Below are 14610 nucleotides of genomic sequence, written 5' to 3' on the forward strand. Positions count from 1 at the left end.
CAGTGTCAGATTTGGCAAGCTACTCCTTTAGCATTGTTTTTCAAATAATTAAGCCTGTCAAAGACACACTTCCTTTATTAAACAACCTCCTGTCTTAAAGGACAACCATATACATCCAGAAGACATTAAAGGTAATTCTGTTCTGCCTCTGTCATTTTAGAAAGCCACCTTTGTTAAGAAATTGATTGCCACACTTTCATAGCCCCCTAAAAGAACTTCTGAGCACGCTGGACTTGTTGCTGTTATTTCTTTAAAGGAAGACGAGAGTATATGTGAAAAAGTACTACGCAGTGCCAGTTTTACTAACCTACATTGAGTAATAACAAGAAAACCAAAAGAACTGAAAAAGTCATGGGTATAAAACTAAGATCTTACTCCTCAGTTTAAAGAATCCTGCAGCATTATAAGGTGTTGTCCAAATAAGAAATATATAAATGCAAGCTCTACATACACATTAAAAAGGATCCTGCACGAATTCCTCAAGACTAGAAATAGCTCTGACAATTAAAAACATTCTAAAAAAAACGAACATATTAGTATAGATTGTCTAGAAAGTCAATTATAGAATTGTTTCATTAGCACAATCCTCAGCGGATGGGGACACCTTTGTCCATATCAGTCAGGGGCTGAATATTAGAACACTGCTGACTACAGCTGCTTTCCATCAAAGCTTAAACTAGCACACATCTTCACTCAGGATAGACAGGCCCTAAGCAAGCATGAGTTTCCCCCAGCAGCCACGATTTTAAACCAAACAAGAATTAATCTATGGTGCAAGAGTCTGTTTGCCTAAGACATCAAAATTAGTCAATAGATATTAATCAGCTTAAAATATTATGTGCTTAAAATGTCATTAACAATTCTGTCGGTTTGAACAAATGCCGCTTTGCACAAGTCTCGAACATTTAAATGAAACAGCTTGCAAACCAGCAGTTTTAAAGCCCAGAAACAGGGTCCAAGCCCAAACACTTCAGAACTGTTAAGTCTGCCAAATACCTCAACTTATTGGTGGTCTAGGATGTGTCTTCTTCCTTACTGAGGTTCGTTTTGTGCCCACTTTGGATTGGTAAACTCAAACATATGCAGAAAAGGAGCTACATTCCATGCAAAAAAAAAAAACAAAAAACAAACAAACAAAAAAAACAACCCTCAGTGCTGCTGAATATTCACTTAAGAAAAAACATGCAAGAAAAATTTGCTGTGCTACCTCTCATGGTCAGCATCCTCTGGAAATGAAATAATCAAATGAACAGAATCCCCCTACAAAGTACTGTGTACTTGTATGTTTTCTGTGAATTAATGCGTTCTTTGGAAATGTTGTCAAGACAGCGAGAAACATCATCTTACCTGACTGCATAGTCAAGTCCATTTTTTGTGGCTGATACATCAATGGACTGTCTTCATTTAATGGAAGAACACATTTCTGAACAAACCTCTTTCTCGCAGTTTGATTATGAATCTTTTGAGGAGAAATATCAGGATTCCTTTCTTCTCCTAACCTTTTATTTTTCAGAAGTTCTATCAGTGTAAGTGACTGATTTTTTTTTTCATCTTGTAGTACTGCTTTTGTTTCATCACATTCATTTAGGAAACTCAGCCCTTCTTCCTCCGATGCAGACACAGATGTATCTTCAGTCTTTAGGCCATTATGGTATGCTTCAAGAGGTATAACATTCTGAGATAAGAAGTCATCATTTGATGCAAATTTCTGAGCAACAAACGGTCTGGGAATAATGCGGCGACTATTCAAAGCCTTTAGAATTTTTTCATACTTCTCTTCGTTTTGCATCATCTCATTCAGAACACAGATCGGAGACTTGTGAGCATCCCACTTGGTTTTGCCAAGCCTCTTCAGGTGTCCGCGCACATGATTTGACAATCCAATTTTAGTATCAAACCAGCCTCCACAGAGCTGACACGTATGCTCAGAGGAAGTTTCAGATTTCTCAATTGCTATAAAGAAAATAATTTTCATGTATTTTGACAATTATGTACTGTTAAATATTACTACGGCAAATCATAAGAACAGGCTTTACAACAAAATGAAGCAAGTCTTGTTTATTGTTCAACTTAGCATCTTTGTCCCCTCTAATTTACACCCAAATTAAAAAACAAAAGAAACACATACCTTTTCTAACACGCTTAACAGGAGTTCCTGTTCCAGTTCTTTTAAAATGTTGCATTTTGTCACTCGTTGCTATCTGTTCTGGTGAAACAACATGACGGGCTTCGTAGCTCAATCCAGCTCTGTGAAGATGCCCTCTGACATGATTGGACAATCCAACACCTGTTTCAAAGGTTGCTGGGCAGTATGGGCAGGACTTCTTTTCAAGCGACAAATCAGTCCAATGGAAAACTGAATTATGTTTTGGCAATGCTGATCCTACATTTTCTAAATTCTGAGGATCATGCAGCTCACGGAGGAAGTTACTACCCTCAGCATCTTCATAATATTCAAAATAAAAGCCATCATTCTGCTCATAACTAAGCGAAGATTTATCAACAGCTTCATGATCTTCTATTTTACCTTTGAATATAGGGAATAGGCTTACATGCTCCTGATTAATATCACTGTAAGATTCATCCTCCACAGAGTGTGTAGTGTAATCACATAGTTCAACATTATCCCATGAACTTTCATCCTCCGTTTCATAGCTGTCTTTTTTTTCAGCAGAGTTAAGTTTCTGTAAAACAACAACAGTCATTTTATGCAGAAAATCTGGATAGCAATCCAAATCATTTCCTGTAACAGAGCCTTCCCTCTTGGATTCTTTAACCACTCTTTTTACAGCTACATGCCTATGACCTTTATAGCCTTTTGCCCTTTTGCAATCAAGATTATTTGAATCCATGACAAAACAATTATTATGGGGACTTCTACGTAAAGAACTGACACAGTTGGACTCTTCCTTTTTTAAATGCAAAGGATAAGAGTCACTAGATTTTTTAATCATCCCGTAGTTTTCATATTTGTGTCTATATAAATAATTATTGCTTGTTTTGACACTAGCTTTCTGCTTTGCTGCTTGATGAAAATATTTAGGTTTCTGGTCAATGCTATTTCTAATCAAAAAGGTCTTGTTTGTAGAATTTAGATTGCACACACTTACAGATGACTGTGAAACGCTTTTCCGGGCCTTCTGTATCCTGTAGGGTCTCTTGTGAAGTTTGGTGAAGTTACTGGACTGTGAAGTAGAGCCAAAAGATCTTTTTACATCCTGTTTTAAAACTGAGTTCTTCGGAAATGTAGAAGATTGTTTCATCAACTGTTTTGTCCTGCTACCAAAATCTAAAGATTCTTCTATAATGCTGCCTTTCCTCTTTTCCAGTCTAAGATGGCTACGAAAGGGATCGATGCAAGATGTTGGATGCAGGTATTCCATGTGTTTTTTTAAAATGCTTCTAGCCGAAGTTGTAAATGGACACATCTTACACATGTACGTTGCTGACTTTTTTGAGGATCCTAAATATGGATCTTTCATGGATGCCTTTTTCTGTGATTTCCTCTGGGACATGTCACTACCAATAATGGAACATTTGACTACTGCTCCATGAGCAATCCCTCGATGGCATTCAAGTTCATTTTCTGTCACAGCCATGAAATTGCATTCCTCACAGCAATAGTATCTTTTATCTTTTTCATGGGTCTTTGCATGCTGCACAAATGTTTTGGGACAATTAGTACCAAATACACATTGGGGACACTGTAACCGTGCACTCCTACCCTCATCCTGAAGTTCTTTAAGCTCACGGATTTCTTCCATCAGTTTCTGCCTTCTTTCCTGGTGAATTATCATATGTTTGAGAAGTGAATTACGATCTCGAAATGTCCTTCCACATTCCCTACATGCATAGGGCCTCGGGACATTGAGATGTCGGAAATGGCTGTTCCCATCTAAATGGTACATCATATGCCTATGCAGATGTTTTTTCTCCCTAAAATTCACATTGCACTTTGTACAGGGATAAAATGATGGTTCATCAGTACTGAAAGTAGATGGTGATTCAGAATCATTCTGTTCACATTTATTTTTTAAAGTATTGGAAAGAAAAGTGCTAGTGTGAACAGGAGAAGCATCTTCTGCACAGCTACCAGTGGGACTATAAATGAGTTGTTGGATAGCATCAACAGCTTCCAGCTCTTCATCTGTGGATTCAGGCTTTACTTTATTCAATGAATATTTTTGTGGTTCTACCATTTGTAGCTCTTCATTCTGTTCTAAGAAGTCAACACTTAGAAGTTTTGATTTACTAGGAATATAACCTGTATCACCAAAACAGTCTTCAGTATAGCGTGTTATTTTACTAACGTCCATTTTTCTTTTTCTCTTTTTTTCTAAACCTACTTTACAGTGAATTGGAGACTTCTCTATTGTTTCTTCATTTGTCATAAGAAACTGTATAAACTCTTTCTGTGGATCCCAGCTGGGATCACATGTCGATCTGAAACCACCTGTACCTGAGGAAATGCCTGTTAATGTATCAACACAATCATCTTTTACCAGTAAATTTTTATCATCCTCACAAACTTCTACTTGGCCTACTAAAGTGCTATCTACACTATTACCTACTGATTTCTGTGAATCACAACCAATTGAAGCAGAGGTAGGTAGATTTTTAATGGAATGAGTCATGTTCTTAGCATGTGCTACATCAGGTAACAAAAATAAAACTTGGTGCTGATTTGATTTTTGTGTTGTACTCTTTGCAGGCAGCTGAAGGTCTTGAACCACTGTCAAAGTTGAGCAGGAATCTGTATGATGACCTACAGGCTGTCCAGTGGTTAATGAAACACTGCCTTTATTCATAATGGAAGTCTTAGTTGAGGTGGAGTGTGAAACTGGTCCATTAACAGCAGTTCCTCTAGACAAGATAAAGTTTTCACTAGAAACAGTAGGAGCACCAGTGTGTATAAATAGAGAAGTCTGGCCTCCACTTAAGGCTTTTTCAGATAAGTCCCTTGATAGCTCCTCAGGCAGAGTCAGTGTATTGTTCTTCTGAAATGACGTGTCACTCTCTTGTGATTTAGGAATGCCACCTTCTTCCTCAGATATGAAATTATCACCACACAGAATTTCTTCTTCTTCTTTAGCACCAGTGACTTCAGTATTTATCTCTAAGTCATCCATGTTGCTGGTCTGTCCATTAAGCACATTTAGACTGAAGCAAAAAAAAAAAAAAAAAGAAAAGAAAAGAATCAGGCAATCACAGAAATAAAGTGTCAATTTTAATTTACAATATTTTCCAGGAACAGCCTTCTTCACACTGCAATCAGAAAAAAAATAAGTTTTGAATAAGAACATGCATTTTTAACAAGTTTAAGATATTCAAGACATGTTTAAAATTTATAAATGAAGCAATCAAAAACTATGCATTTTTTTGCTATGCTACATTACCTACAAAAATACAAAACACCTACAAGCAAGATGGGAAAAAAATGTGATTAACAAAAACTGAGCATTCTACATGCGCAGTAACATGAACCCAGAGTTTATCTTTAGTTGCTTTCTAGAGGCAAAACAAGTTAGCAGTAAAAGCTATCCAGATATCTGCTAGTTATTTCAGTGACTTTTTTTTAAACCATACTTCCATTTAGCACCTAGGAAATAAACTAATTTTTACGTATCTCAAGGTATCACTTTTTTCAATTTGTTTGTATACAACTGACATGATGATACACACAAGCTTGTAGAGTGTTTACTTTGGTATTAATTGAGAAAACACATAACAAGCCCAATTTTGAACATATGATTACTGATGGAAACGACAAAGAATCTAGAGTTAATCAAATTAGAGTTGTGCTAAAAGGAGTCATTACCTAGACTCTTTGAATTAAAATGTTATAACTCACAACAAATATCCATGGCTCCCTGCAATGGTCCTTTATTGAAATCAAGGAAGACCATGCTTGACATCCTTTTTTCCTAAAGAGAGAAAACAAGCTGATTAAAGGATACCATTTTCATTTTTTTACATCACACATCAAAATGAGTTTAGAATTTCAATTCAACATCATGACAGTTATCCATACAATTCAAAGCTAGCTATCACTTAATGGAAATTCTCTGCTACTGCTTTTGTTTCAAATCAGCAAAAAGACAAAAATAAAATAATTTCATCTTCTAAAAGTTTGTAAGAAACAAATCTTAATATGCCATGACTTTTTTTTTTTTTACTTTTTTTTTTTTTTTTAACTGTTTAGAAGAAAAATAAGCTGTATTTGGAGTACAAATATAATGGAAAAAACTTATTGCAAGAAGTTAAAACATTATTTTCTTTGCTACCCAATTACTGAATTACCCAATTTAGAAATATGGTTTTATTCTATGCCAGCTATGTAATAAATATTTAATATATGAGAAACAACACTATTTTATTACGTTAGTTATAACATGCCCTTATGCAAATGTTCTACTAGAAAGGCCACATATTCAGCTTCCCATTTCTTAGACTTCTGAATTTCTTCGCTGTTTTCAGATGGGTCAGTTTCTACCACAAAGAAGACCTCTATTAAGATCATATTCAGAGCTTTCACTATAAAATGGTGATAATGCACCACACAGCAGGTGTCTTTACATCACATACACAAGTTGGAAATTGGCAGTGCAAGCCTGCACTAAAAATCAGTAAAGCGAAATTTACAGGAGGGAAAGCTCCAAGAATATACAACTACTCCAGTAATTTTATCACTGAGTAATGTAAGCTTCATATAATATTAGCAATGGAGTATAAAAATGTTCACAAAAAAATTAGAAGCAATATAGTAAAGTCAGTTTTGCCTGCAAGATAGTGCATTTTCCCTGTTTTGCTACTGCAGAAGTAGACAAACGTATGCTCAGTCAATTTGAGAGCCTATATTAGCTTTTCTCAACAGGAAGCAATGTCGCTAACGAAGTGGTAAATTCAGTGTTAATGAGTGGCTTCACTGTTACCACCTGTGAGGTAAAATCTTCCATGTTCCAAGTTCCACCCATCTGTTCTGGTGTTAGGGGTTCAGAGGAAGAACAGACGCTTCCCATTTAAAGCAACCTCATTGGTACCCCCTGAACAGCAGGGAGGCAAACTGAGAACATCGTGCCTGCTTGGAGATTGCAACCCTCATTATCAGAATGGCTCCTGAAAACTTTTCACAGGTTCATGTGATGAAGACAAAATCATGTTGCTCCACATACAAAAAAACATATGTTGACTTTAAATATTAGTGTTAAAGCTTGAGCTAAAACAAGGTGGATAGGGCACCACACAACCACCTCAAACTTGAGAGTCCCTTCAAAACTATCCTGAACAAGAAACATTACATCGTGCAATCATAAGAGACTCATTTCCATATTGTGTATTTATGGAGATTGTGAACTATTCCATATGGATCTGATTAGAAGACTTCTATGGTAATACAGCTGTCCCTACAGATTTCAGGCTTTGAATTAAGCCTGAAATGCTTATCATATTGATAATATCACTGTTACATTTTAATCATTTTCTGCTAATTATCTTCTCTCCCCGCCCCCCCCCCCAGCTACCAGAGTGGTACAATTCACTATTATACACCCAGGACAAACGCGAAAAAGTTCTAACAGTGTGGTCCTAAAGAAAACATACAAAAAATATTGTTAAGTAACATTAATAAGTAACATTAATTAAGAGTATTGTGATAACAGTGAGCCACATGCAATACAAGTGCAGAAAATTACTCCGTGGCAATGATTCCACACAATACCATCATTTTTGAGGAAATCATTAACTTGTATCACATTCAGGAAGCCTATGGGTGGTAACCCATACTGAAACACTACCTAAACGTGAACATATTGGGAGGAAAAAAAAAAAAGCAGAAAGAAAATCAAAGCTACTAGCTACTAGCATTTAATCAAGGCTATACAATATTCTTTGCATATTTCCATCACTGTTTTGTAAGTATTGTTTTCTATACCACATCACAGATGCACACAATATTAATTCTCTTGAAATGCATGGTAAATAAATCCTTAATGTAGTTGAAAAAATAAACTTCAAGTTTAAACTTGAAATTTAGTATTGCAAATAGTGTTTGTTATAACTGTATGGTGTTTGCCCTGGTGAGTTACATAGTGCTTACATTGGAGATAAGTACAGAAGAGCAATGCTCAAAAAGCCTAGCCTACATAAACATGCACAATTCCAGGCTCATACTATTGAAACACTTTACCTAAAAGGCCAAATTCTATTCAATTATTTTAGCTAAACCTGGAATCACTGTCACACAGTAAACAGTTATTTTTAATTTACATGATACATTGTTTATTATAGCGGAATTATTTCATACTCAAGAGTAAAACCCAACCAATTATTTAGCCAACTTCCACCCTGACTTAATTAACTACTTTTCAATTTACATATTAATTTTTAAAAATACTGTTTTTCTTCATAAAATATCAGTTTCAAATAATAATGAGTTCTGCAGATATGACTGCCTGTGGCCAGATACCCTAAGCATTAAAAAAGTGTAAGGTCAGATCTGTCTTCAAGATGACAGATCATTTAAATGCCTTAAGCTAATCATATTGTCTCAAAAATCTTGAACATCAGTATTTTTGCAAACTATCAGCACTTGCTATAACACCTTTACTACACTACATCTTGAGGTTACTACAGAAAAAATGAGGTGATAATTGCATATTAACATAATTATTCGGTAATCCCTCTCAGCAAGCTTCCCAGGTCACTCAGTAATTCAGATTAGATGCAACCTTCTTGTCATCAGATCTATGCTGTCCACTTTCTGTTCATTAATAATTCTTTTTGATAGGAACGTACTTAATTCCACTGTTCTATGTACATTATTAACTGTATTTATTAAAAGTAGGTTCATGACATTTCCAGGTTCCTGTTTCATAATGACAACCTTTGCGATGTAGTAGTGTCACACACCAAATTTTATGCCTTTATGCAATACTAGTTCATTAAAGCTTACACTCCAACACTGTGCTGTCGCCTACTAGCAGTTATAGCTAGATGTTTGTCAATTTCTGTTACAAAAAAAAAAAAACAACACCTTATGTTATGCAGATTTACAACAGATTTGAGAGCACACAGGAGGTGAAAAATTAAGATGGAAAAAATTGACTGAGTTTGTGAAAAGCATGAAGTGTGTTTATGTATTTTGATACCAAGTTTCATAGTCACAGTGACTATTAAATGGCACAAAAACTTAAAACCCATCTCCCAAATAGACTGAATTTACTCAGCCTAATTAAATGAACTAAAGAAACAAATTATTTCAACAGTGTTGTAATGAAGGCGAAAAGCTCTGTTTGTCCTGTGCCAAGTAATTTGTCATAAATGAAGTTCTTTAAGCAGATATGTGAATAACCAGGGCACTTGTGATTATTAAAGAGATAGGAAAGGTGTTTCATGCTTGCACTGATTCCATTTAATTTATTTCTTCAAGACTTTGCTATGTAAAGAGAGAAAACTAACATACCTCATCTCTTTATCCGCAAGCATTCCTGTAATAAAGCTTTTTCAAATGACAGAAGATACAAAAAATGATGGAACCAGTCACAGATTTTTGAGCAAGAAGCGGCAGACCTGAGAGCTTGTACGTTGTGGCACCAGACAGAAGCAGAAGCTCCTTCCGTTTTGCCTAATTTGCAGTCTATTCCTATATTAACTTAGTTATGATCCATGTCACACATTCTGTCAAAAGTGAAATGTTTAAGAACCTTTGGAAAATGAAGGATTATGCAGAGTAAGTTTTACCCAGGTCAACTGAAGGAGTGGGGTGAGAAATCCAAAACCCTTGCCTCTCAAATAACTAAGTGTATTAGTATAAACTAGCTGCACCTTCAGGGAAAAGTAATCTTTTTGGAGAGCATCTTTTTACGTGGGCAGATAGTGACAAGACAAGGGAGAATGGCTTTAAACTAAAAGAGGGGAAATTTAGATGAAAAGTTAGAAGGAAATTTTTCACGCAGAGGGTGGCGAGGCACTGGAACAGGTTGCCCAAAGAAGCTGTGATGTCCCATCCCTGGAGGTGTTCAAGGCTGGGCTGGATGAGGCCCTGGGCAACCTGGTCTGGTGGCAGGTGTCCATGCCCAAGGCAGGGGTTGGAACTGGGTGGTCTTGTAGTTTCAATCTAACCCAAGCCATTCTATGATCTCACTTAGTGAATATCTGGACAATATTTTTGCCTCTTCCATACAGTAATTCACACTCTTCATACCTACTGAGTTTTGGGTGTTATCTAACAAGATCAATATCCAAAGCTAGTATGATTATGGTATTGTAATAGTTAGAAAAATACATATTACTAGTTTCCCTCTTTATCTAAAAGCTATCTTGATCCACCCTCAGATGGAAATAGAGCTATAAAGCCTGACAACCAAAGGTCAAGTCAGTGACTCACCTTGCCTTTCTCCAGCATGTTCGCAAATTAAATTGTTGAAAATACATTCCATTCTCCACAGCACAGGTGGATTATTCTTAGATTTCCTTACTTAACTTTGAAACCTACAAATTCATCTGAACACTTCTGGAACTTAACTTCTGCAGCTAACATAGGGCTAGTTTAGTATGCACAGCACTTATAAATGCTGCCCTCCCACACCTACTCTACACGCAAGCATATGATTATTAATCTAACTAGTCTGAGCAGTTCCACTGAAAATTAAGCTTTTCTGATTCCAATGTTTACATGAAAACATAAACATCATAAAGTTCCCATAGCTAACGAGACTCCTGTATTAGGTAATTTTCAAAGCAGCATGAAAATACTCCAATGCAAAACTAAGAATACAAAAGTTGCCACCATCCACAGTAATGACAATACTACAACCTATTATGCATTTTAATATTTATTTTTAAACTGCACAAATTGCTCCCAATTCCTTAAAAAAGGTAGGAACAAGAAATTATGTAAACCAAGATGTAAAATTCAAAATGAAATTCACCAAGATGTCATATTGCTGTGGAAAAAGTTGACCAAAGAGAAATTTACAATTATACAGGAGTAAATTACACAAAGTTCTCTCCAGGAGCTTGCAAAAGATCAACATAACTGAAGAAAGATAACTGTCATTGCTCAGGAATGGAAGATTCCCCACCAGCTTTTAATAGCTAGACAGCCTTACCACAAACAACAGGTTTCCTGCATAGCCTGTGAGTCAAACTCAAAACTGCTACTTTGTGTGGAAGTCTCAGATTTGAGACAGATATGTTAATTCTAATTCATACAGTAGCACTGCAAGTCTTAACACTACAACTACCATTTACCTCTCTTGTTGACTACCAGAATGTATAGAGATTAAAACTGATCTCAAACAGTTTTCTGTATTTTTTAATACTGACTCAGTTTGAAACCAATCCAACTAATTAATTTCTCATCTGGTCACACGTTGCCTTAGATTTCTAAAGCTATTTCTACTCTAAAACACATGCAACCAACCTCAGTTCAAAGTCTGACATTAATGTCAAACAAAAATACTGCTTCAAGGTATCAGGCGGAAAAAAAATGAAATTATAAGATTTTACCTGTATTGCAAAAAATCCAAAACATGATACAAAATAATCAGAAAGAAATAATTAGTTTCTTAGGAGCAATTTACTAGTTTTTAGAATTCAGAATCTTCTAAACAGTCAACACAAAGACATTAAAGTCTACAAAATCTTTAGGAAATAAAATGCAACCAAGGCAAAAGAACTTTCTTCATGATGAGAAACTATCAAGTTCAGATCTTTAAGGAAAAGTGGGCTGGTATTCCACTAAACCATCACCCTACAAAAAAACCTGTCTATTCATTATACTCAGGAACATCACACTAATTTTCGTAACACTCATTTACATGAAACTCTGTTACTAGTGAAACTTCTTCAAAAACTGTGTATAAAATAGAAAAAAAAAGTTTCTTTAAAAATGTCAGGCTTTTAGAAACTTGATTTCTGGTCTAGAATGTGTAAGAGTAATATTTAACATCTCATATCTGCAAGGCAACAGTTTACAACTGAAGCACGACTGTCTTACAATTCAAAAAACATATCATTGCTGCCACCAACCATTCTCATTCTTATTTCTTGAATATTGATTTGCTTGGGCTGCGTTTGGAGGACTGCTGCCAGCATGCTGAGGGAGGTGATCCTTCCCCTTTACTCTGCACTGGTGAAGCCACACCTGGAGTCCTACATCCAGTTCTGGGCTCCCCAGTACAAGAGACATGGAGCTACCAGAGAGAGTCCCCTTGAAGGGCCACTAATTTGATTAAGAGATTGGGGCATCTCGTATGAGGAGAAGGCTGACGGACTGTTTACCCTAGAAAATAATACGTGATCAGTATGGGATGTCACCCACGTGTGCAAACATCCGAAGGGAGGCAGAACTGCACTTTCTTCAGTGGTGTCCAGTGACAGAAAAAGAGGCAAACAAGCACATGAGTTTCCACTTGAAAATAAGGAATTTGGTTTTTTATTTTTATTTATTTATTTATTTTTAACTGCAAGGGTGACTGGCAGAGGTTGCCCAGAAAGTCTCTATCCTTGGAGATATTCAAAAGCCTTCCAGATGTGGTCCTAGGCAAGCTGCTCTAGGTGACCCTGCTTAAGAAGAAAGGTTGGACAAGACCTGTAGAGGTCCCTACCAACCTCAACTATTCTGTAATTCCGTTTGAGTACATTTTTTCCACAGAGTATCCCAATTCTCACTTACCTTACTCCCCATTAAGAGTGCTACTTACATTCAGACTATCTGCTTTTATCATTTATTGTAAAATATCAGAAATATAAGCATAAGTATCTTAATTAAAAGAAGTTTCTGAACACTACCTTTAGATTTTCCATTCTGACAGTTTAAGAAATCAACAACAAAAAATCAGGTACGTAGGAGAAGTGCATTTTCTCTACCCCACGCTAGGTAGAACATATCCACAGCAAAACCCTAATTCTATGTCCCTCACCTCCAGTGTTCCTGTTTTCCAGAGTTCTCTCTCACTAAATAAAGCAATAATATTATTCTGAAATTTATAAACCTGCATTTTCTAAGTTCCTCACCATTTTTTATTAATATTTCTACTATTCAGGACTTTCTACAACCGTTACAATTACTTTTCCATAGGATGAATCCCCTCTTCTAGGCCACAATTTGCTTTGATGTCTTTTTGATATATCACACCTCAGAGAGGCCTAAGGACGCCAGATTCTCAGTGTCAGCTTTTCAGGCGATACAAGAAAAGTATTTCCTCATCATCCAGCCCATTGCCATCAGTAATGCACTTTTGTAACTGTAGTCACAGTGAGTCAGAAATTTCCTAAACAATGTGTTTAGGAAAGTACATGCTTTCTTATGGGCTCTAGTGCTATCACTACAGTACTCATGAGAGGGAAAAAAATAAATAATACAAAAAGAAAAGGAAAGACCTGCTGTCATTGCAGAAGATTTTGGCTTGCAGAGAAGAGAAAGTTGTCTCAACATGTAGCCATATACTGTCAAATTACTTTGCTGTATGTTGGAATTATGCTTTTCTTAGCAGCAAAGCCAATTTAAATGACTCCTGCCTTCCTCTACTCCTCCACATTTCTTCTTTCAGTTTATCAACAATTTCATTACCTAGCTTAAAAGGCTGGCATATACACTGCTGAATCAGCACAACTGACAGGCAACAACTAAGAGTAAGGGCACAAACTTTTCCTAGCTTTGTTGACAGAAAAATCTAATGGAGAATCCTTTCCTAAAACTTGCATCAATGAAAAGTAAAAATGCAGAGAATTGCAGAAGGCAAAAAAGTAAGTTTTGTCAGTCCCATATTTACCTGCAAAAGGCATTATGAGGAACGCTACTATGAAGAAATTTTATGCTCTAAAATTACTTGAAGTATACTATTCGAAGTAAAATGCTAGAAATAAATGCTACAATAATTCAACTCGGGAACATTAGGTATTACAATTTCTGAGAATACTACTGATGTAAGAAATTACCTTAAATTACGTTTTAGACATTATAGCTAGATTTTCCACAAACACATACAAAGACAAATCCTTTCATTAGGTTAAACATGAAGCATTTTCATTTCTAAAACTCATCGCTGACTTTTATAAAATTCAAAACAAACCTACTCTCCTTTAAACCATAGTTCTGCAGATTCAAAGCCAGTTTATTTGTTCAGACAGAAGTCATTCTTAAGCCAAGTACTGCCACCAAGTGGTGATGAAATTTCATATGCAAATCTAATGATTCCCCAAATGCAGAGCTCACAGAACTAAAAATGTTTTCCCCAGTTCCAAGTAAGTGACTGATGGTGTACTAAGAAAAAGACTTAAAACTAATCAGTCAAAGCAGAACTGCATATTTTTCATAGTGAATCAAAAACCGACTTTTAATTTAAAACAAAGTTTTTTCCTACATTTAGGCACTTTTGGTCAGACACCTTTTGTGAGCAATGGAGAAAAAAGCTTTCTTCCACTACAAATCCAATACACATAAGCCAAATGACTCTAATAATTAGCTGTTTTCCATAACTCTGTGCAAACCCCCAGTGATTACAACTATATGGCCACAGAAGTCTTGTTTTCAGGGTACTCTCAAATTTCAGAGAAAGTCAAATTCAGTAACTGAAGCAGCTCCACCTGCCCCGACTTTTAGCATAG

The 14610-nt window shown here is 36.0% G+C and overlaps 1 protein-coding gene across 10 annotated transcripts in view; it reads right to left on the reverse strand.

Annotated features, from left to right (window-relative positions):
• Positions 1-14610, reverse strand: part of ZNF644 (zinc finger protein 644) — a 53970-nt gene that overhangs the window by 13990 nt on the left and 25370 nt on the right. For 5 of the 10 annotated variants that reach the window (XM_084527821.1, XM_084527819.1, XM_084527816.1 and 2 more), the window contains 3 exons: positions 5852-5924; positions 2129-5160; positions 1348-1953 (listed from right to left, as the gene is read on the reverse strand). In XM_084527821.1, the coding sequence (XP_084383947.1) occupies positions 1348-1953; positions 2129-5129 (3607 nt within the window). In that variant the 5' untranslated portion in view covers positions 5130-5160; positions 5852-5924. Of the gene's footprint in view, positions 1-996; positions 1095-1347; positions 1954-2128; positions 5161-5851; positions 5925-14610 lie in introns of those variants that run through there. The other 5 variants (XM_084527823.1, XM_084527824.1, XR_014695525.1 and 2 more) reach the window with 4 other exon arrangements.

Source organism: Aythya ferina (assembly GCF_964211825.1).
Source record: "Aythya ferina genome assembly, chromosome: 8".
In the NCBI taxonomy this organism is placed as follows: domain Eukaryota; kingdom Metazoa; phylum Chordata; class Aves; order Anseriformes; family Anatidae; genus Aythya; species Aythya ferina.